We start from the raw sequence: 23026 nt of genomic DNA on the forward strand, positions 1-23026 counted from the left end.
CATTGGTAATAATAAGCAGAACAGTCCCACAAAAGCTGCTCTTCTTACTAATGACAGCAGCAGATCCTCATTGATACTCAGGTACTGACAACAGTAAAAATGTAGGATAAGAGTGATAGGATAAGAGGAAAGGATGTGTGCTTCTGTATTTACCTGCTCCCTCTGCCGCAATCTCCAAATCTTCTCTCTCCTCAGCCTCAGCCCATGCTGCTTCCTGGACTCGTAGGTTCTACATTCATGTAAAGACAATGAAGTCTTAAATGCGTACAGCAAACAGCAATTACTGCACCATCCCCAGTCTGATATTCAGCAGCCACAACTAATCTGATGTTTTTCACTTCATCTGTTAGTAGTACTAATGTTACAAATGTTTGGTGTATAATAATGCAACAAATAAAATGAAAAATCTCTTAAAAATGGAAATCAACTGACTAAATATTATTTATGGTTTATAAATTCCGTGCATTGTAAAACAGATCAATGTGTAGAAGTTTGTACTGAGGATTTTGTTTTTGGATGCACTGTATTTTTTCCTGAGAGAATGTGTGAGCTCAAACAGAATATCACCGCTGTCCAATGAGAACTAAGTTTCTCCAAATTTTGTCGATCTCAGTGTAAAAAACAGAATCTCTTCCACTGTGTTGAAATTTCTTCATGAATGGACCATTAGAAAATCCCCAAAATGACCTGAAATAAACTCTTTTTATACAAACTTCCATTGAAAGTAAAGAAGGGTTTATCTCGACTGTAAAGTTGCTGTTTTGGAACTTTCTCTTCCTAATTATGTGTTCTATGGATTAAAATATGTCATGTTTTATAGAGTAACAGGTTCTAAAAAAACTAAAATAAAAATTTACAAATTGTCTGCTTTGTTTTGTTTGTAATGAAAATTTCATTACACATCAATGAAACAAAAGTGTGGTGGTGTAGTGAGGTTTCACATTATTAACAGAAAACAAAAGATCAGAGACCAGACATGGTGCTACTCATAGGTTTGTGAAAAGGAGTTAATAATACAAGACAACCACATTTTTCTGGGAGAGAAAGCACACAATCTCTCACCTCCATCATGGTCTCTATTGAAGCAAAGTACTTTGACCACCAGTCCAGCATGCTCTCATCTGGCTCCTCATCTTCTATCTCCTCTCCCTTCTTTTTCTTTTTCTTCTTTTTGTCTTTTTCCTTTTCTTCCTCATTCTGTTAAGGTAAGGAGAATGACTGGTTGAAAATAAAAAACTTAAACTCCTCAAATTATGTTAGAAAACACTGACTGAAAGAATACAATGCAAATTGGATCTCAAATGATTTAAACAGAATAGATTAATGCATACAATATGTTTTGCTAGAAGACACTCGATAGAGAAGGTGTAAAGATGTCATCCATTGCATAGAAAGCTTTTAAAATCTGAACTCATGTTGCAACTTACCACATCAATTTTAACAACAGCATCAGAGGTCTACAGAGAGGGGGCCACAATAAACAGACATCAAATCACAATTCTAAACAGAACACACTATTACACACCAACATGAGGGTAAAACACATATAATCACAAAGGATAAATACAAAACATATTTAATAGGGATGTGCAAGTGTTCTTATGCAGCAGACACAGTGAAGAGCTTAACTGTGTAGTTATGTTTGTTTTAGGTCTCTATTATACATATTAAAAAAAAACTCACAGCATCCAGTTTTACAACAGTCTCCATCTTCTTGACATTGGGCTCAGAGTCCATGTTGACCACGATGTCACCTGAGGAGTGAGAGATGGGGCGGGAGTAGGGGCGGGAACGGGAGGTCCCATTGGTGAGAGCCAAGTAGCCATTGGCCAGTCTAGCTGGAGTGGGCAGGGTCAAGTTCAGCAGGACAGGACAGGACAGTGGCACCAACAGGTCAGAAAGAGGACAGAGGCGGAAGGAAGAAAGAAAATGCGCTAAAGTTTAAAAAACTCTTGTTCTTTCAGTATTCTGCTGATGATAGTGAGGTGAATAAGAAAGTTCTGGAGGGTTAGACAGGATTTTATTTCAGGAAAGTCTAGGAGATTTAAAGAAAGGTTAAGGAAACATGCTTAGAAGTTAGATGTTACCTGTATTAGCCCAGTTATTGGACCTTTTGTCAGGAGGGATGTAGATGAACTTGCGCAGACTGGTTACAGCATGTGAGCCCACCAATGTGTAGCGGCCAAATGCTCTGCAGTCTACCACCCGAATATTCAGAGGAGGATGAAGCAACTCGTTCTCTGGCAGATCCTGCAAAAAAAGTAAAAAAGACTGTTATTGAAACCATTCACAACAGTATCAAAGAGTGTAAACAATATAACAGAATCTAATTATCAAAATATTATTTTGACAGAGTGAGATTAAAGAAAATCGAGGATTGTGTAGAAGATGTAAAATCATGGATGTCGCACAACTTCCTCCTATTAAATAGTGATAAAACAGAAGTTCTCCTATTAGGCCCCAAAGCTGCTAGAAATAAATTATCAGACTTAATGCTAAATCTGGCTGACTTCTCAGCCACCCCTGGTTCAGCAGCTAAAAACCTTGGAGTTATCATAGATTCAGATCTAGCATTCGATAAACACATATCTAATGTTACTAGAACAGCTTTTCTACACCTCCGTAATATTGCCAAGCTAAGAAATGCCCTATCACTGCATGACGCAGAAAAATTAGTCCATGCCTTCATTACCTCAAGGCTAGATTATTGTAATGCGCTACTGTCTGGATGTTCCGGCAGTAACTTAAATAAACTTCAGCTAGTTCAAAATGCTGCAGCCAGGGTCCTTACTAAAACGAGAAAATTTGACCATATTAGTCCAGTACTATCAGCACTGCACTGGCTTCCAGTCAAATTCCGCATAGACTATAAAATTCTCCTGTTAACGTATAAAGCCCTACACGGACTCGCTCCTGAGTATTTACGAGACCTCATCTCCTGTTATGAACCACCGCGATTACTCAGATCTCAGGGTGCTGGTTTATTAGTAGTGCCTAAAATTCAGAGGAGCTCTGCAGGAGGAAGAGCTTTCTCTTATAAAGCGCCTCAACTCTGGAATAATCTCCCCGAATATGTTCGGGACTCAGACACAGTCTCAATCTTTAAGTCTAGACTGAAAACTTACTTGTTTAGTTTAGCTTTTGGTAATTAATGTTTTTCCCTTTAGATAAGGCTGCAGATTCAGGGGTTCATGGACAGAGGAAATTGTGGTAAACTGAGATGCTGGTGCTGTTGTTCTCCCACTGCACACGGTCACTCAGGTTTGTGGACGGTGGAGTGGGTGGATGCTGGTGTTTCAGGGTGCCTCCATGTCTATGTTACCTTCTGGCTCTCTGCCTTTAGTTAGGCTGTTTTATTCAGTTCTGCCGGAGTCATTTGCCACACTCTGATAATGTTTTAATATTCTCAGTTTTGCATAAATCCAGTCAAAACTAATTCCATCTCTCTGCCTTCCTCCGAGTTACTGACTGCCCACCTGTCTGACCCGATACCGATGTTGGACCCTCAGGCTCTCGCGTCTCCTGTCCGGCCAGACTGATGGAAGTTTCTGAAGTCAGCTCTTCTCCACCACCACCACAGATCAGCTGCTCATCGACCATCTTACTCTCCACTACAGATTACATCCAAGCCATTAGTGGCGCTATTACACTCCTGAGTACATAAAACCTATATGGATGTATAAAAGACTTTTTAAATTTTAATTTAAAAGCCGTTTGACCAGTGGTAGGATGGTCCCCCCTTTAATGTGAGTCTTGGTCCTCCCAAGGTTTCTTCCTCCTCCTGCAGCTCTGAGGGAGTTTTTCCTTGCCTCCGCGCTCACTGGGGGTTCTGTATTCTGTATTTTCTATGTGTAATGTTTTGCCTGATTCTTTGTCCTGTAATCATGTTTCTGTAAAGCTGCTTTGTGCCAACACCTGTTGTAAAAAGCGCTATACAAATAAATTTGATTTGATTTGATTTGATTTATTTGAGCATTTTTTGGTACCAAAGTTTAATTTAAGTGGATTTTAAAGGCTTTTTACTGGGAAAATGCTTCACTGTTACATGTCTACGATTACTTACAAAAATGTCTTTTTAAAACCAACTAAACTAAAATTGGTTATTCTATAACACTGTTTAAAGAAGCACCTATATTTTGTATATGTAGATGGACAAAGATTTTGGAACACCTAGCTCTTAAAATGTTTTTAATAAGTACTTTAATTTATGATCAGTCAATGAAAAATAAGTCAAAAATTCTAGTCTAAAACCACCTCTGGTCCTGTGGAATTTCATTGAACTGGTACTAGATCTAATAAGATCAAGCTACATTGTATATGGACAAAAGAATTGGGACACACTTTATAGTAAATCAATGGTATTATAAAGGGAGTTAATCTTACTTTTGTTTTACTAACTGTCTCTTTTGTTCAGTGAAGGCTTTCTGCTAAATTAAGAAGCAGGACTCACATCTTTGTGTAGCTGCTTTATGACATCTGTCGTAAAAGTGACATTTATATGTATTTTAATTTATTTGAATTTTAAGAGCATTAATAAGAATGCTGGATGGTCATCACCCAACCTCACCCCCAGCTCCACAACAAATCCTAAAATTATTGGATGGAGCGCCATCATTCCAGAGAACCTCTGGACGTCAAAGTTCCTCTGCTTTACAGCTCAGGGCTGGGGGGATTCTTACCCCTCTAACACATCTTACATTATGCATGGTATAAATGTATAAAGTAAGTATGATGATGTTTTTAGAAATTATATATTTGGATTGTGCTTTATAAGCAGACTTAAGAAAGTAGTTATATTTTAATGCAAAAAAAAAGAAAACAAGAGTTTTGTTTTAAATTATATGAATAAATCAAGCTTAATATGACCAGGATTACAAAATGTGATCTTTCATTTTTATTTCAGACTGGGTTTTGGACCAAAACAAGACACAAATTACTTACCACTTCAAACCACTTGACCAGGGTGCTGAAATTTGGGTTTTTCTTGTAATTCTGAATGAGAGCTGATTGGATTCCTTTGCCTGCACACTCAATGTCCACTCGAGGCCTGTCGACCTGCGCCAGGTTAATTCTCTTCAGGTCCCGCAGCCCCCAGAACAAGACCTAAAGTGTGATGGAGAAGACCAGTCTCAAAATTACTTCAAAACAGAGTTAGAATAATCAAAATCTGTAATAATTAGCTAGGTACATTTTTACACATATCACAGTCCACATTGATAGTTACATTCTAACAGTGTTTTTTTTTTTTTTTTTTAAATGACATGCTTTTGATTTTTAAACTGAAGTTAAGAAAGAAGAAAATGAAAAGGTCTAAAGAGACTGGGTGCTTTCTCTAAATTTCTTTCAGAAATGCATGACATGGTTAGTGTTGGTGTTGAGTTCTTCACCTCTATGCGGTATCTGCTGAGGACGGGCCGTATGCCCAGAGGCACAGGTAAGATGGGACCTCGGTCAACATCAGTTGGCCCATCAATGGGAGGAAGCTCTGTCCGTCCAGCTGGACCAATCTGTGTGTAGAAAGGCATGCAGAAAAATCAGCTAGCTTTTAGCTTGACTTTATCCCTAAACTGAATTTTGGTGTTGTTAGCATGTTAGGGTTAGTTAACTTGTCAACCATACACAGTAAAATACAGTTAAAAAGTATATACAGGATATTGATGTGAGCATCATGATATACAATACATCTGCCTAAAACTACGTATAACAGCTCTAGTTGGTGGCTTTGGGTAATATAAATTACTGTATTTTACAGACAGACTATAAGGCGCACCGTAGTATAAGGCACACTATCAGAGAATGTGTATTTTCTGGTCCATTTTCCCACATAAGGTGCACGAGATCATATCTACACAGATTTCTCTCCTGAAAACTTTATTTGGGTGAGTAAAGTGCTTACGTTATTTACAGTAAGATTAAGTTACATTTTCACAGCGCTAGCTGTGGTTAGCAGCAGCGCTAGCTGTGGTTAGCAGCAGCATTTAGCGTTAAAAACGCAGGCCTTATAAAGTCCGATATACTTACCTCAGAATGGTAAAAGAGCTAGCGCTGCTAATGCTAATCCTGCTCCAGTCTCGGTGCTGGAGAACTAAGTTAAACTGAAACTCCTGTATAACACTGTACCTCAGCGAAGTCGTTTTACTGCTCCTTAATACTTGACTAGTAAAATTCATTAAAAATTCAAAATTAAAGGATATTAAGTGCACTTTATAGTCCGAAAACCTGTGTTCAGCCATTCTCAGCCTAACTTAGCGATTAGCTTGTTAGCTATCTCAGTTACCACAAACAAAGTATAAAACTATTTAGCTACATTTCACTCAGCTTGATCCCTAAGCATTGCTTTTGTATTCCCTACACACTAAGCACATATATCAGATATCTTCAGTTGGTTAAATCCCTTCATTCAGAATGCACTGCAATGTCCTTAAACCAAAAACAGTGACCTTTGACCACTCATTAACTAACTGGCTAATGAATCGCAGCCATACATCACATTATGTATGTAATATGAGTTATAAGAACATATAATAACATACCATATGCTGGATAAGAGCTTGTTAATGAGCTAGACAACCAGTAACTTAAATGGTATGTTTTATTACTGGACTAGAATTCCTATTGAACTAGAATTTTTAGCTTATAGTATTTCATAGTATTTAATCAACACAACTCATGATAAGGTGGTTAAGGTGTAAGGTGTTCCTTTTCTTGTTTTGTCAAATAGTCTCCAATCAATCCTTGTGTATTGAGTGTAAAACAGTAGCCAGAAGACAGTAATAGTAAAGAGGATGGATTCTGTTACAGAGGAATGGAGAACTGCAGGGAGAGATAGAGGCAGAGACTGATTATAGAAGCATGAAGTGAAGGGTTGAGAGAAGCACCTTGATCTGAGGGACAGCAAAGTCATGGACAGCAATAAGAGCCCTCCTGATCTCCTCATCGTCGTAAGGGATCTGCCGGAGGGCAGCGAATGGGACACAGATAGGACAGAAGATCATGAAAGAATGAAGCAAAAGTGAGAGGGAAAGCAGGAAGAAAGACAGTTGAGGAAATAAGCTGCTCTGTAAGACACTGAACAAAGTGAACTGCATTTATTTGATTCAAATATGTAGATAATTCACATGTTCTGTGTACTCTTGCTTGGATAGTAACTGTGTGTGTTGATACGTCTTGATACATAAAGTTTGGGCACCCCAGATTTTTGTTGGTTAAGTAAAAATAAGTGAATATATCCAAATGATGTATTTTTTTGTAGCTTAGACATTCAATTTAACAATTAATATTTATTTTCCAAATTTAACATGTTGGAAAAATATAATGCCTTTCTGGTGGTGTTGGTTGTTGTTGCTCATCGCAGACAAGTGAGTGAGGTAGTGCACTACCTTGGGGTTCTAATGGTTTTCTGTAGTGTGCAAAATTCATTTTTAAATTATAGATAACAGGATCAGTCAATTGCATGTATATATTTAAGGGACGTTTTCTCTTTTTATGTTAAATTAAACAAATACATGTAAAACCATGCAAAAGTAGTCTCTGTAGATCTTTGTAGAGAACGTGAACCTATTTACACACTTAAAAACACATTGTTTGACTAAGGATGCCCAAACCTTTACATGAGTGTGAAAATTCCAAGATTTGTTACATTTAAATCTAGTACACTAAATGCATCACTTTTTTTTTGAAAACCACTGCAGTTATTAAAAATGGTATACTATGGCGTGTGTGTGTAAAAAAAAAATTTACTAAATATTTTCACATACCATGCCTTCTTTTAAATTCTGGAATAAATGCTCTGTTACAGTTTATAAGTGAATTTATTATATATTTATTTTTTAAATTACATGCTTTGATATGAGTTTTTGAATAGCAGCTTTGCTTGTTAATCCATAGGTGTGCTAATTATCCTTTTTTGTTGACATGGCATCCTTTATTAGAAAGATCACATATAATCACTGTCCAGAGAAAAAAACATGCATCTCAAAAATAGTAACTTAACAGAGAAGTAAAATCCTTCTTAAGTTTAAATGAAAAGATTTTACTTATTTATTCTAGCCAGTTTGAAACATAATCAATGTGAAGGTTATCTGTTATGTTTAAATGATGTAGTAAACTAAAAATTGACAGAAATTGAGATGCAAGTTTTTTTTCAGACAGCGATGATACATCAAAGCATGAGCAATAAAAGGAAGATACAGTGTGTTGAATATTAAGCGCTGTCTTGTATGCTCTTGCTAGAGTCTAAACTCAAACTCGAATCCCAATTTAAGATGTGACTGGACTCCTGCAGCATGCTGTACCTGCAGCAGCTCGAAGGCAGCCAGCAGCTCCCCTGCAGTGCAGTTTCCTCTGTAGATCTGATAGTACTCAAGCTGGGGTGGGAAACGCGGGGGGCCGTAATGCTCATCAACCATCTTGGTGAGCGGCTTGGCAAAAGTTCGGCCAATATACTCTGCTTTCCCCTGCACACAAAACACAGTCACATACAGATCGGTGTAAAACCATTCACAAACACTAGGGGGCAGTGTTGACATGTGTAATATAAGTATAATATAATTCACTGTTTATTGGAGATTGGAGGTGGTTTTTAAATTATAAATCTGTATAGATTGTTTCAAATAAAAATGTTAAAATCCATTTAAACTAGATAAAAATACACTTGTATCTTGACTGTATTCAATGTACCATATGTTCTCAAACTAGTGGCTCACTGTCCACTTACATGACATGAACTCTAACAAGGAGGTTTCTAACTGCTTCCATTACTGGTCGGGCTATTTACCAGACTGTTTTTTGACTACACTTTTGCCTTGCCCTTTCTATCGTTAGTTTACCGTTGCTGAATCTATGTTAGTAATTAGACTACTTTTTAGCTTAGTCTTTTGCATGTTGGATTTCCCTGTGTATGACCCTTTTGCCTGCTCACTCTGATATATTGTTTACTATTGCTGCCATTCTAATACTGACTCTGCCTGTCTTTGACTAACCCTGTAAGTCTAACCCCTTTGTTATTAATAAATTGTTTGATTGGTATCTGTGAGTGTCTGTTCTTGGTTTGGCCCGTGTGACAATAAACTTTTTAACTGCTTTGCAGTATGGCTCTCACGGTCTCACCTCCCACACTCACTGCCGCAGTAATACAACAACTGCAGCTAAAGCCATAGCTACTAACTCTAAAACTACAACTATAAGCAAAGCTAAAACAAACAGCATTGCTAGCTTCTCTAACTGCAGAGAACAAGGAAATGCGAGGGGTGGGAATAAAAAAAAAATTAACTTCATTATTTCTCAGTCGTTTTGTATTATGTAATCAATGCGATCAAATGTAACTGACTTGTGATTATACAGTTCTTCTCCCCAGGGTCCAGACCCAGTTTAGTCCACCTCTTGCATGCCTTGTAAAGCTTGGCTAACTGCATATTAAGCACAGCTACAGCAAGCTTTCACACTCTACTTAGCCCAAGTGTCATCCAGCAAAGAGGCCGAGCCAGAGAGCCAAACAGGAACAAACATCTAGTCAGGACAATGGGACACATTTCTCCACACTCTTATCAGAACTACACTGGAGTGCCTTATCAGTCCATTACAGACTCAAAAAATGGAAAAACATGCTGAAACCACAAGATTAGTACTGAAAGTGTCGGAATTTTCATTTCCATTTAATGTCTTGACAGGATAGTTAAACAAGTGCTTAGAAAAGTAGAATCTTACCACAGTGTCCTGGTCATAAATTTCTATAACAATGATTGGAGGGTCATCTCGCAGTTCAGTCGCCTCACCGTAGAGCTCCACGTTATCAAACACCAACAGCTGGTCCCATGTAGGACAGAGAGTTTCACTGAGCACCTGAAACAGCCAAACATGTCTGTATATTAATACAATATAATATAATATATATATATATACAGTTCCAGATCCAAACCACATGAATAAAGCATTAGTAAAGCGTTTGCAACTAATGATTAAGTCTTAAGTTTGTCTGTTCCAATACTTTTGCTTACAAGAAAAATGTGTGGGTTTAAAACAAAAGGTGCTATCTTCTAAACTATGTATCAGACCCAGATGTAAATACCTGCAAATAAAAACTGAATTGTTAAAGTGTCTCATATACTTCTTTTGGTGACAAACCCAAATGTTTTCAGTTCACAGCAGAAATAAAGGGATCAGCCTCACTGTTCCAATACTTTTTATAGGGGACTGTAAATCCATTGAGTAATACTAATCTCTATTTTTATCTAAGCATGATTTCATACTTTCGTACAAATATGCTTGTTAAAGTAAAGAAAATGTTTAAATAGTGTGACTTTTACAACAAAACTTAAAATGAACAAATTAAATGTTGCATTGCACTACTTTACACTAACGGCTACACTATTACATAATGCTCCTGACTGCTTTGTTTTAAGTAGATATCAGAGTACAAAATACATGTACTCATACTCATACTCAGTTGCAACAAAAAATGGTATCGGTGCATTCTTAAAAATTTGTGATTTTTTGATCCTAAATTAAATATTCAACATCAGTACTTGACCTCACCACGACCTCACGCTGATGTGACTGAATACAATCAAATTTACACAGCAATGTCCCTAAAAAAATAGACTGTTACTGCAGCCAAATGTAGGTAATAAGTAAGTGGGTGTCTACAAACATGTGGACATAAATGTATAGACATGTAAAATGTATCATTTTATACATAGCAATTTTATACATAACACAAATGTATAGTATGTCACAACAGTATAGTACTATTCATTAAAATAGCACAGGGACGTACCTCTGTAACCTGGCTGTGTGTAGAAAAGAATACTCTTGCAAAAGGGTCAGAAAGTCCACTAGTATCAGCAGCAAACAGACTGCGAGCCTGATACATGTGAGCTCTCAGCTGGAACACCTGCTTCACTAAAAACAGAGATAGAGGACTCATGAAACCAGTAGAAAGTCAGGTAATGATCTGTGCCGAATGTCTTTGTAAAAGAAACGTCATACCACATATTCTACCTAGAACTTCGACACTTTGATCACTACATGCCAAGCAGAACTCGTCAGAGTGAATGTCTATCGTTTGCATGATGATAATTCATACTGACCAGTTCCTCTTGCCTTGAAGTACTCAACATCAAAATGGCCATCATTATAAATATGTATAAAGGCATGCAATTTTTCCCTTTTAGACATAATGTGAATACAGTGGCTGTTTTAAACAGGAGAGCATGACTTGGTTACATGGGGAACTTACTGTTGTACGTAAGGCTGATGGGAGGTACAGCCTGTAGACCCGTGCCTTTCACTGCTTTATTCTCCTCAAAACCGTTGGGCAGACCACTCAGAAAGTCCTTCCTCTGTTTATTCAGGCCCAACCACAGGTACATCTCCAGCTTAGCCTGGACAGTCCAGCCAGCCGGACCGAAGCCCTTCTTTCCAGGCAACTGCAAATAAACAGAAGAACAATATGAAGCTGTTAACAGCAAACAATGAGCTCAGTTAAAGAAATAGTCTACTGAGAAATCAAAGATTCACATTTTCCCTGTAATGTAAAAGTAGTCTAGAAGCTAAAATATCTGTGGTGTGTAAAGTTTGCACATTATCATAAGGATAATGTAGTTAGCTTACTGAAGCGTATACTGTATACCTCATTAATATTAATATATACATTTAAAGGAGAACTCCAGTGTAAAATTGACCTTTGGTGTAGTAAAACATGATAAAGAGTACTCAACTTTGTGTAATAGCCCACCTCCGCTCTCCCACAGCTTTCTGAGATTTTTACAGTTTGTCCAAACATGGTTTAGAATGGATGTTATGTTTACATGTTACGCTACGGGTTGTAAACAGTGTTTTTTAATAAGCTTGTTGTGCACTTACAGTTATTAATGCCTCGTTTTAAAAGTCAGGGCTCTCTGGATTCTACCAATGAGATGTGGAGCTACTTTGAGCCTGAATAATTAATATAAAAAGCGATTTATCTGCACGGGCAAAATATGCCCCATATCATCCATTCTAAAGCATGTTTGGACAAACTGTAACAAATTACTGGATCTCGGAAAACTGCAGGAGAATGGAAGTGGTCTATTCAACAAAGATTAGTACTCCATATCATGTTTTACCCCACCAAAGTCAATTTCACACCAGAGTTCTACTTTAAATGTGTTACAATATAGAATGTATTTACAAAAGAACAGCTGTGATAGAATTGGATCCCAACCACTTTACAACACATTACTCTGTAAAGAGCTGCTGTTGTTTTCAGAGGTCTGATAAGGTTTCAGAGCTTCAGCAGCTGCTGTTAAAACAATGTCCCTTGCATAGTAATGAGACACCTGTATGCACTCTGGTCTACATTCAGTTGCTGTAGTGACCTACAATGTTCACTGAAATGACAAGTGGACTGTGGCAGATTGTGTCCTTTAAAGCACTTTGGAATTTCACTTTATAATTCAAACACTGAGAGAAATATATTATTATATATTTAAAGTCCAAGTGTGTAGATGTTTTACTAATTTGCACAATATGTAAAACTTCCCTTTTAAAAACTAGTCTGTGGATTTTTGATCAATCCTGACATGTTTGTTGTCAAACAACTTGGTAGAATGCGACCCTCAATAATTATCTAAAAAATATGTTGATATTTGTAAACAAGATGGCTGTCATATGCAAATGAATCATCTTGACGGGGAGCCATATTCACAATATGATTCTGAGGTGGTCTGTCTCTGTCGAGTTTTGTAGACAAACACTTAAAGTGCGTGGGGCCAATGCTATTAAACTGTTTCTGAGTTAAAATGAAAAATGAGTTTATTTAATATAATTTTGGAGAATTTATATTGGTACATTCCTCAAGAATTTTTGACAAACTCTAAGGGATAGTTTGTGTGTTTAAATATGTAGTAAATTTAAAATCTGCAGAAATAGAGATACTTGTATTCTTTGGACAACGACAACATACTCTATGTGTGCAAGGCTCGGTACATTGTACTTTTAATTTCTTTGCTTTTAAGTAAGTCATTCTTGCATTACATGGTGTTTTATTTTTAACTAAGTATATAATTCATTTTTGGAAATTCAAAACTATACAACAAGAAAACAATAAACAATAGAAAGTGCAAACAGAGAATACACAGCGGGAAAGAAACTCACCCTGAGGAAGACAGCTTTAACCTTTCCACAGTCTTTGCCCATCTCCTCATCTACTATAGAGAACAGGATGTCTTTGGTAGGAATGCGTGCGTACGCTATGCGCTTATTGTTGCTCATCATCCATATGAACACATCTGGAATGCTGTGCTGAGGCTGAATGAAAACATTTTCACACAAATATCAAAAAGTGATTGTTTCAATGCTTTTGAAATGCTGTGTGTCTGTAGTTCTATCTAACCTCATCAGCCAGGAAACGGAGCCTTTGTAGGAAGTTCAGAGCCAGTTTGAGTTTGTCTCTCACAGTGTTTCTCTTCACTTGGGAGCGAATTGTCTTGGCCTGCTGACCCATGCTCTCCTACCAACCACACAGATGAATACATCAGCCAACCTGTACTGTGATTAATAATATGTTTTTACAATATGGGTTTCTCAGTCTGAAATACAGCTCTACAAAATAAGAGACCACTTAAAAATGATGAAATTCTTTGATTTTACCCATTTGAAAACCTCTGGAATTTAATCAAGAGAAAGATGGATGATCACAAGCCATCAAACCAAGCTGAACTGCTTGAAGTTTTGCACCAGGAGTGGCATAAAGTTATCCAAAAGCAGTGTGTAAGACTGGTGCAGGAGAACCAAGATGCATGAAAACTGTGGTTAAAAACCAGGGTTATTCCACCAAATATTGATTTCTGAACTTAAAACTTTCTTTGCATTATTTGAGGTCTGAAAGCTCTGTATCTTTTTTGTTTTTTTCAGCCATTTCTTATTTTCTGCAAATAAATGCTCTAAATGACAATATTTTTATTTGGAATTTAGGAGAAATGTTGTCTGTAGTTTATAGAATAAAACAACAATGTTCATTTTACTCAAACATAAACCTATAAATAGCAAAATCAGAGAAACTGATTTAGAAACTGAAGTGCCATACCATCTCTCTCATGCAGGACTTCAGCCTTTCCCGATCTAGTTTGGTTCTGCCAGCCTGGTTCTGGTCTTTGTTGGCCAGAGTGACAAACCGACTGCATGAATAAAGAATAATTGAAAATGAGAAGACGGTTTAATAGCTGTTCATAGCAGATTGTATTTCAGCTAAGCACACACACACACACACACATTTTCTATTATTGCCTATTTCATGAACACACTGAATAATGGGATGCACTGAATTCATTTGTACCACTTTCTACTAATTAAACCAATTCTCAAGTGACTAGGCTATTAGAAAGTGCTACAAGTTCTTTTATGATAGACATTTAAAATACCACATTAGCATCACAATAGCTTTACAATTCGCATACTCACTCACACAGACACACACACACACCTGCAGCCAGTGCTCAGCTCCTCCAGAACACCCCTAAGCCTGCGTTCAGGATAAGCTTTCTCCGTCTTTATGATCTCCTGAACATCATTCAGACCCTCTTCCTGTCAAACACACACACCCACACACACAGTCTCAGATCTAAAAAAGATACATATTTACCCTTACACCAGACTTTTAATCTGCAACATGAGCAAAATCATCTAACCAGTTTATCCGCAATCTTGTCCATGATGTTCGAGTTATACAGGCGCCTCCTCTGATCTTGCCACCAGCTCTTAATGTAGATGCAAGGCTTCTTTTCAAAATACGGCAAGTGAAAGTAGTTCCTAAAAAAATATGAATGCATAACGTTTTTTAACAGTCCAAGAAAGGATATTAACATGAACATCATATTACGTGGGAGAGTCATTCTGGCCAAAATGTCAATTTATATAGAGCCTTTCTACACCAAGCCTTTCATCTGTGACCAGTTTATAATTGTATCACATCAATCTAATCAAATTGATTGATCTATTGCTTCTTTTTAACCCCCACAGGAATATGGCAAAACGTTAATTAGGAACGCACCAACACAGACTGGAATTATACTGTGGAAGATATAGATAATTATATTGATTTATTTACAGTAATAATACATCATTCGTTCATTTAATTATTTATTTATTTATGTTGTCTTTTATTTGTCACCCAATTACTGCTGAGTGATTGGTCCGTTTATCAATCCATTATGACGCAATTTAAAAAGGCAGTTCAATTTAAATGTCAAATGTTAAACGTCAAAAAGGGAAAACAGACAAAAAGATTTTGATGTAGTACATTGATATATAACGCATCATAGTATTATTAATATTAATATATATGAATAATGAATATTAATACATTAACAGTGATAATGTTACACATATTAATGAGTGAATAGCAACGCATACTGAGCCCATTGTTCAGTGATGAGCTGCATTGATCAGTAGACTCTGACCTGTCAGTGATCACAGGTTTCATGGGAGGGGTGGAGGATACTGACACCAGATCCCCATCATCCTCAGTCTCCTCATCACTGGAGTTCTGGATCAGCTCTGACTCTTCTTCATCACTCTCTCCTCCACCCTCCCTCTTCTTCTTCTTGCCTGACACTGGCTTGCTCACGCCGTCTAACTGGTTACCATAGTTGCCTGAGAAAGTGGAGGCGTTATTTAGGTCAAAACAACTGCTTGTGTACTGTAGCATTAAGCTGACCATTTTACAGAGCGGTGAGGTACAGAGAGTTCTTTATCTGTGCAAGTCAGCACTATACTACAGTACTGTAGGTATTTATTTATGGTTAATATTGGGTAAATAAGACCCTCACCAATAGTAACTTCAAAGTTGATTGGTTTGTCGCCGATCCTCCTGTCCACCATAGTGGCCTCCAGGAATGATCCGAAAAGGAAGAACTCCTCCAGCTTTCCTGTTGCACTCTGAATGGAGGGCACAAACACAACAGGCAGACATTAAACCAAAGGTTCCTGTTCTTAGTGGATCACAGGGATTTTGATGGTTGGTTGTTTACACTTTTACAACCTTTATGCTTCCTTCTTGTATTATGTAGGAGCCTGTCAGAATAACAGTTATGCAACATGTCCTTGAGTACACTTTTCTGCAGAACTCCTCTATCGTGTTTGTTGACCTCGAATGTGATCTGCTCAAGTTTGCTCTAAACTCCAAAGAGTCATTAGTAATTCTAAACCACTCTCACAGTCTCAAGACAGGGAAAGTGTGTCACTCTGAGCTGAATCTGAATGAATTACTGGCTGCGATAATAAAAGCACAGCCCTATAGTGGTAAAGTCTTAGGGGAACTCCCGTGGAACGATGCAACAATTTCACAAATAATCTTTTCAAACTCACAACTGCTCGCCCCCAGGGCCCTTTTCTGTCTCTCTTTTACAGCTCCATCCTGTGAGCTCCATTCTGCCTCATTAGAACGTTCAAGAATATAAACTATGCTACATGTAAAAAGTGAACTGTCTTTGAAAGGAACGTTTTTTTTTTTGCACTGTGTACTTTTACTCAGATAGAATAACAATAAAAAACCTTAAAAAAAAACATTGTGCACCATCTGGGCTTCAATAAAATCAACTGCATGACAGTAACTTGCTTTCTAAATAAATTAAAATAGACTAAAGCTATATTTTTTCTGTACTCTACATTAATTGATATCTTTATTGATTTCATCTATGTGGAAACCACGGTAATAAGAAATAATCCCATACTGTCTACAGGATGCGTCCACCCTCACAGGTCAGTCTGAGACAAATCTGATAATAATGAATGTGTAATCTATTATAAGCCTGGTATACTGTATTGTATGTCTTTATAGTTCCACTACTTACAATAGTAACTATCAATATATGGATTTTCACACTGTAGACCCATACAGCAGATTTTAGCTATTAGCATCACATTTGTGTGCACAGACCTGCCTCAGAGTGCAGTGCTAAAAGCAGTTCTGACCTCTGGCAAACAGATCAATAGTTAAGACCCTCTGAGCTAAGTGCAACCCCCAGGCAGAGAGTGAGAGTGAGATTTAACACGCACTACAACAGCGATTCCAAGACTGAAGACAATATTACACAGTAAAGAAAGCAGAGAATAAAGGATAACGTTAACAACAATCATTTCCCTATTAGTCTTTAAACATCGGCTAAAATACAGATTTAAGCTTTAATCTGATTGTTTAGTAATGGGTCTCTACTGTAGAAAATTAAAAGAATTTATATTTACCTAGTAAGTGGGTTTCATTTAAAGGAGGTATACCCTTAAATTTAAGCCAAAATGATATATATATATGTTTTTCATATATATTAAATCACTTTTGATTAATACATTATATTGTATTTTTAACATAACAATTGCAATTTCTTTGCATAGAATTTAATATTGTGGTATTCTCTATGTATGTGTTCAGGGAGTGCAGCTAGACATGAACAGTTATAAAAGGATAAAACTGTACTTTTGTAAATATTAATGATTTAATCTGAAAATATTAATATATCTGAATATATGTTCAAAAATCAGAAAAAAACTATATTTTCATTAATCTATTATAAAATATTTATATTATTTTTATTACCTTTAGATTTAAGCAAATGTGCACAAATTGTTCTTTATATATGTGTGTAAAAATGAATTTAATATTTTGGTCATTATTTATTAAGACCTTTGGACATTTATTAAGGAGTTAAAAAAAATTATGACAATAAATTACTGATTAAATAACTACTAACTGACAAAGGGATTATTTAAATCATGAAAAAGGGAATGAGGAATGAATACCAATGAAACCAGTGAAAGTTCATAAATAAGAAAAACATAAAAAAATAAAATAAAAAACTTGTATTTGGTGTTCAGTGTGCCATCAGACACGTTAATAAGATTAGACTGCTTTGTTTATTTTTTATATTATACAACATAAATGTATTTCGTCTCTTAATTGCCTCTATAAAGTAAGTCTCTTTTGAGAAGTATTATTTTCATTTCTGTGTGACCCATCCATAAAGTAAATTCACAGTCCTTCCACATTATACGGTGTCTTACCTCTGAAATATTGGACACTGGCTCCATCTGTACCTCAGTGGAGCTCATTATTTCTGGAGAGGTGGTGTCCAATATTTCCACAGCTACACTAATAAGGAGGCGGGCCCTGAAGGACACCCCCTCTCCGAGTCCTTCATTCAGGTCCTGGTGTTCATCCATCAGGGTGTAGTTACGCGTAGAGCCGTACATGTTTACCCACGCTGGACCCATAGTGGGTAGGAAGCCTAAGTACAGAGAGATTAAGAAAGAGGCTTAAGATTATTTAAAGAAGTCTGGCTTTATGCTTATTTGCAGAAGCAGGTACTAGTTAATTAAGTGAGGACAATATACTTTTATATTTTGGTTTAAAGCAACAGTCTTCAAGCAGAAGACCTTTTTTTTATTTAATTGAAAGCAGCAGTATTCCTGAGTTGGGAGTAAAATAAATATTGTAATTTATGATATTAATGTCCTGACTGTCCCTGCAACGTCTAATATATTCATTTTAAAAATAGAGTGGTCTGGTAGGTTTGTTGGATCTAATTGCTCTCTAGCTTTTGACAGACAAAATGAACAAAACAATATACTTTAAAACACATATTTTAATTGTATAATACCACATGCTCTGTGAAATTACACATTTTCACCAAAGAGGTCGCCAAATCCTCACACCCTATATTTACAGACTGCTGCTTTAATTTTATTCTGTTCTTTTGTTTTAGCACTTGTATTTGTTGTACTAATCAATTGTTTTCAATTTTATTTTAGGCTAAAATATAATGCAAAAACATAAAGAATATGTATGCTTATACGTGCTGATAAACTGGCAGATACTGAACGTAGAAGAAGCTCCACCTCTAGCTCTATGGGAAAATCAATGCTTGAAGAGATTTTGGTCAAGAGATATCTAAATATCTAATTTTGTTCATGCTGATTATTTTTTTTTTTGTAAAGCATCTCATACTTCTCACATATTTTTCAGTGATTTTATCTTTTTTTAAGTGGTTAGAATAAAAAGCACATTTTCTGCTTCTAATGGAATGTATTATACACGCTTCTCAATACCTTTGTCTCCATCGTTTGCAATCTTGCGTAAGTCAATGAAGTGAGTTCCTATGGCGACGTCATTGACCTTGTCAGAGTCTCTGATCTGAACTTTCATGCGTTTGCAAAGAGGAGGGAACATCTCAGTGAAAATGATCTGTTCATTCCAAATGGGCTCGTAGCTGCTCTTCTGCACTGATGTCTTCCCCTGTTTACACAAAAAGAGGTTAAGAGTTTAATAGAAAAAGGAAATTGCTCTGAGCCAAACAGCAACCACACCAAGGAAGGAGCAATTCATTGTGAAAAGGACATCAGGGGTAATTAGCATGGAGCATACTAGCAAATTAGCTGCAGGGAGGCTATTAAAGAAGCATCACACAGAGCTGTCTTACCTTCTGGCCTGCGAACTGCACTTGAACATAAGGGTCTACTAGATCCCTGTTCTCTCCAATGAAAGCCTTCTTCACATTGGCCATGATGCTGGTGTTCATTTTAGGGAGACCCTCAGCGCGGTAGATCTTCACATAGAAGCGAGCCCACTGCCTCTCTGACGGAACACCCTCAGGCAACAGCAGATTGCTGACAGCATCAAAAGGAAAATAAAATTGTGAAAAATATAGATTAGATTAGAAGTTTTTTGGTATGAATGACAAAAGATGGTAACATTCAGCCAATGTTATGCGCACAAATGATTATGCTGAATTTAAATAATCTATTTACATAATTTGATGAAAACTTGCAAGATTTAAAACTCAGAAAATAATGGTTGTTCTGCCTCTTTTACCCTTCTATATCATCTTCATCCGTCTCGTTGGCTTTGTGTGGAGTCTTGATGTTGTCCCCTTTCCCCACCACAGCTATGTCACATTTTATGTAGCCTTTGCACCCAGCCGTGATGTCATCAGGGTCGGACAGCATGGCCCATTTGTGGTAAAACTGATGCTCTGTAACAAACAGCCCCCATTTAATCAACATGACTTATTATATAAATGTGTTAATTTCATTTTTATGGGACAATTTAACAGTGTTTTAGCTGTATAAAACATAATAAATATTTACACTAATTTGTGTTGAATAATACTGAGAACGCTATGACAATTTTATCACTTCCCCCAGCTTTAGACCCTGACCTGACAAAACAATACTTTTATGAAATGCAAAGAAATATAAAAACCTGACGTATGAACTTTGATAACTCTATGGACTGATTTCCCAGACAGGGATTAGGCCTAATCCTGGACTACATTTTTCTTTCAATGGAGAATCTCCATTTAAAATGCTGAGTAGTCCAAGTCTAGGCCTAACCCCTTTCTGGGAAACCAGCAGTGTTGGGAAGTAACGGATTACATGTAACGGCGTTACGTAATCAGATTACAAATTATAAGTAACTGTAATCCGTTACAGTTACTGCTTCAATAAATGGTAATCAGATTACAGTTACTCTGCTAAAATAAAAGGATTACATTGCGGTACTTTCCTATTTTTGCTCTTCCAACACTGACAAAACGCAAATAACATTTTGCGGTGAAATCGCTCTGATATGAAAGGGAACTGTCTGCCCCTCGTCCCATCTCGCTGCACACACACACACACACAGGGAGGAGGGGCAGACAGCGGCTCCGCACACACAACGAGACGAAATTAACTGACATTTTGGTCAACGAATAAAAACAAGACGAAAATGTTTGGCAGGGACGAAATCCAATCAGAACTGATTTAGTTCTGTGAAAGGTAGGGACCAGTTAGGAAGAGATCCAATCACTGCTACTTTAGCGAAGGTGGAGAGGCGGGATAAGCGGGGTACTCATCCAATCAGTACCCGCCTCTCCTGCAGTAGCACCGCGCGCTCAGTTACAAACCCGGGAATTAAACTGTCGTTACGGAGCTCGACTGGAAGTTAACTCGACAGTGTTCAGCAGGGAGAGAGAGAGGGGAGAGGCGATATATTTCTCCTTTGACGTCGCGAAAAACAAGATAACGTGTAAACCGCGTGGAGCGACTCAATCTCCGGTAAAAACACCACTAATCTTTCAGCTTCTGCAGACCAGAGTCACACAGATCTCCATGCAGAGATCCGCGTTTTAATACTGATGTTATTTCATGAGCTGATGGGGTGTTTAACTCAGCAGTGCAATAAAACACAAAACTGATACAGAACTCACTCATTAAGATAAGATCATCTGTTTAGTCTCACAGTGGGAAAGATATAGCTAGTGTTAAAGCAGGAACAGGTCAGAAAGAAACTCAATAATATATCCAAAATAAAACAATAAAATAAGTGAATCTATGAACCCAAAAGTCTGTGTAAAGTTCCTTACAGCACTTTCTCATAAGTTTCTCACTTTAACTCATGAAGTCTCTCAGTACATCCTGAGAGCATCTCTACAGGACAGTGTGTGAAGGTGTGTTTTTGATCTCATTTATAGACTGTAGCTCCAGTAGGTGTGCTGGGTTACTGCTGGAGATAAAACTAGATCCTTTAAAAGCTGTTTTTGCATCTACAGCTCTGTTTAAACTATAATTTAACTATTCAGTTGTTTTATGACCTGATTTCTAGAGCAAAATTTTAAATGTAAAATATATATAGTCACACACCTATAATAATAATAATATACATTAAATCATATATAAATATATTTCACATTCAAACATTAACAATATTACTCAAGTGGTTATTAAACGTTTCATTTCATAAAAGTGTATAGTTAATAATTCAAGGGAACTGATGAAAAAGCATTTACATTTACACCCTTTACATTTTAGTCGACTAAATTTACTGTAATTTTAGTCGACTATATTCTTATGACATTAAGTCGACTAAAAATAAGTTGACTAAATTACTAAATTGTGACTAAAACTAAATGCTATTTTCGTCACAAGACTATGACTAAGACTAAATCAAAATTTGTTTCCAAATTAACACTGGAGGCAAACCTGCAAATAGATAGCTTACAGTTGTTGTTACATTGTTTGGTTTTAAATTGTTTTATTATCAATTTATAGAAGTGTTTCATAAAATTGTTTGATGAAATGGTTTCATAAGTATTTTTATAGAGTGATTGAAAAGGCTTTTTTATTTGTTTATCTATTTGTTAACTGGAAAGAAAAATAAAAGAATAATATGCAATATGTGGTTGCTACATTCATTCAGGCTTAAAAAAACGACAATATTGTAAGTAATCCAAAGTAATCAGATTACGTTACTCACTTGAAGTAATGTAACTGATTACATTACAAATTACATTTTGAGTGATGTAATCAGTAATCTGTAAGGGATTACATTTTAAAAGTAACCTTCCCAACACTGGAAACCAGACATATGTCTGTGGTATTCCTATGAATTTATGTATACTGAATCATTACATATTAATAAATACATAGTTTGATGTCATTTAACTGAATTTATATTTGTCAAATTTGCACCCGAAACTTCTGATTTTCTATTTTACATCAAAACATGAATGAACAATAATCACAATAATATTACACACAAATTTAAAATAAAAAAGAGATACAGAGATCTAACCTAACAATGGTTTTATTGCACTATATAACCCTGTGTTAGTATAATGGCTGAATTTAACTGAATGTAATTTAGCTTGTGAGAAATTATTTAACATAATGTAAGAAGTAGGATTCATTGCATACAGCTTAATTCCATGGGAGAATAAAAGGATTTAAAGCTCCTGGGAAATAAGTGTAAAATATTAGCTTCACATTTCTGTATGATACTATAAAATTGATACTATACATTTAAACTTCCAAAAATTACTGGATATAAAACACAATGACTATATAATAAGAGGACTGTTAAAGGCAGATGAAGTCAATACAAAGACTGCCTAGGTGAGATTCTATTACTCAGTAATAGCAAACTTGATTGACATCCATCTGGACCTTACAAAAAAGTGTGCAAGAATATTAATGTGCATAGTTCACCTTGCTGGTTGTGCCTGCTGGCCAGATTAGC

At 36.5% G+C, this 23026-nt stretch overlaps 1 protein-coding gene across 9 annotated transcripts in view; it reads right to left on the reverse strand.

Annotated features, from left to right (window-relative positions):
- The window catches only part of otofa (otoferlin a), a 116467-nt gene that overhangs the window by 15967 nt on the left and 77474 nt on the right, over positions 1 to 23026 (reverse strand). For 5 of the 9 annotated variants that reach the window (XM_049482972.1, XM_015608738.3, XM_049482978.1 and 2 more), the window contains exons 12-34: positions 19841 to 20000; positions 19449 to 19635; positions 19078 to 19264; positions 18034 to 18257; positions 15807 to 15915; positions 15438 to 15630; positions 14667 to 14787; positions 14462 to 14562; positions 14066 to 14156; positions 13373 to 13489; positions 13135 to 13287; positions 11237 to 11426; positions 10775 to 10899; positions 9706 to 9840; positions 8295 to 8456; positions 6879 to 6950; positions 5388 to 5507; positions 4942 to 5103; positions 2088 to 2250; positions 1684 to 1838; positions 1428 to 1457; positions 1063 to 1197; positions 154 to 229 (exon numbers count right to left, since the gene is read on the reverse strand). In XM_049482972.1, coding sequence (XP_049338929.1) covers positions 154 to 229; positions 1063 to 1197; positions 1428 to 1457; positions 1684 to 1838; positions 2088 to 2250; positions 4942 to 5103; positions 5388 to 5507; positions 6879 to 6950; positions 8295 to 8456; positions 9706 to 9840; positions 10775 to 10899; positions 11237 to 11426; positions 13135 to 13287; positions 13373 to 13489; positions 14066 to 14156; positions 14462 to 14562; positions 14667 to 14787; positions 15438 to 15630; positions 15807 to 15915; positions 18034 to 18257; positions 19078 to 19264; positions 19449 to 19635; positions 19841 to 20000 — 3168 coding nt within the window. The remainder of the gene's footprint in view (positions 1 to 153; positions 230 to 1062; positions 1198 to 1427; positions 1458 to 1683; positions 1839 to 2087; positions 2251 to 4941; positions 5104 to 5387; positions 5508 to 6878; positions 6951 to 8294; positions 8457 to 9705; positions 9841 to 10774; positions 10900 to 11236; positions 11427 to 13134; positions 13288 to 13372; positions 13490 to 14065; positions 14157 to 14461; positions 14563 to 14666; positions 14788 to 15437; positions 15631 to 15806; positions 15916 to 18033; positions 18258 to 19077; positions 19265 to 19448; positions 19636 to 19840; positions 20001 to 23026) is intronic. The other 4 variants (XM_049482986.1, XM_049482993.1, XM_049483006.1 and 1 more) reach the window with 2 other exon arrangements.

Source organism: Astyanax mexicanus, chromosome 1, assembly GCF_023375975.1.
Source record: "Astyanax mexicanus isolate ESR-SI-001 chromosome 1, AstMex3_surface, whole genome shotgun sequence".
Lineage (NCBI taxonomy): Eukaryota > Metazoa > Chordata > Actinopteri > Characiformes > Acestrorhamphidae > Astyanax > Astyanax mexicanus.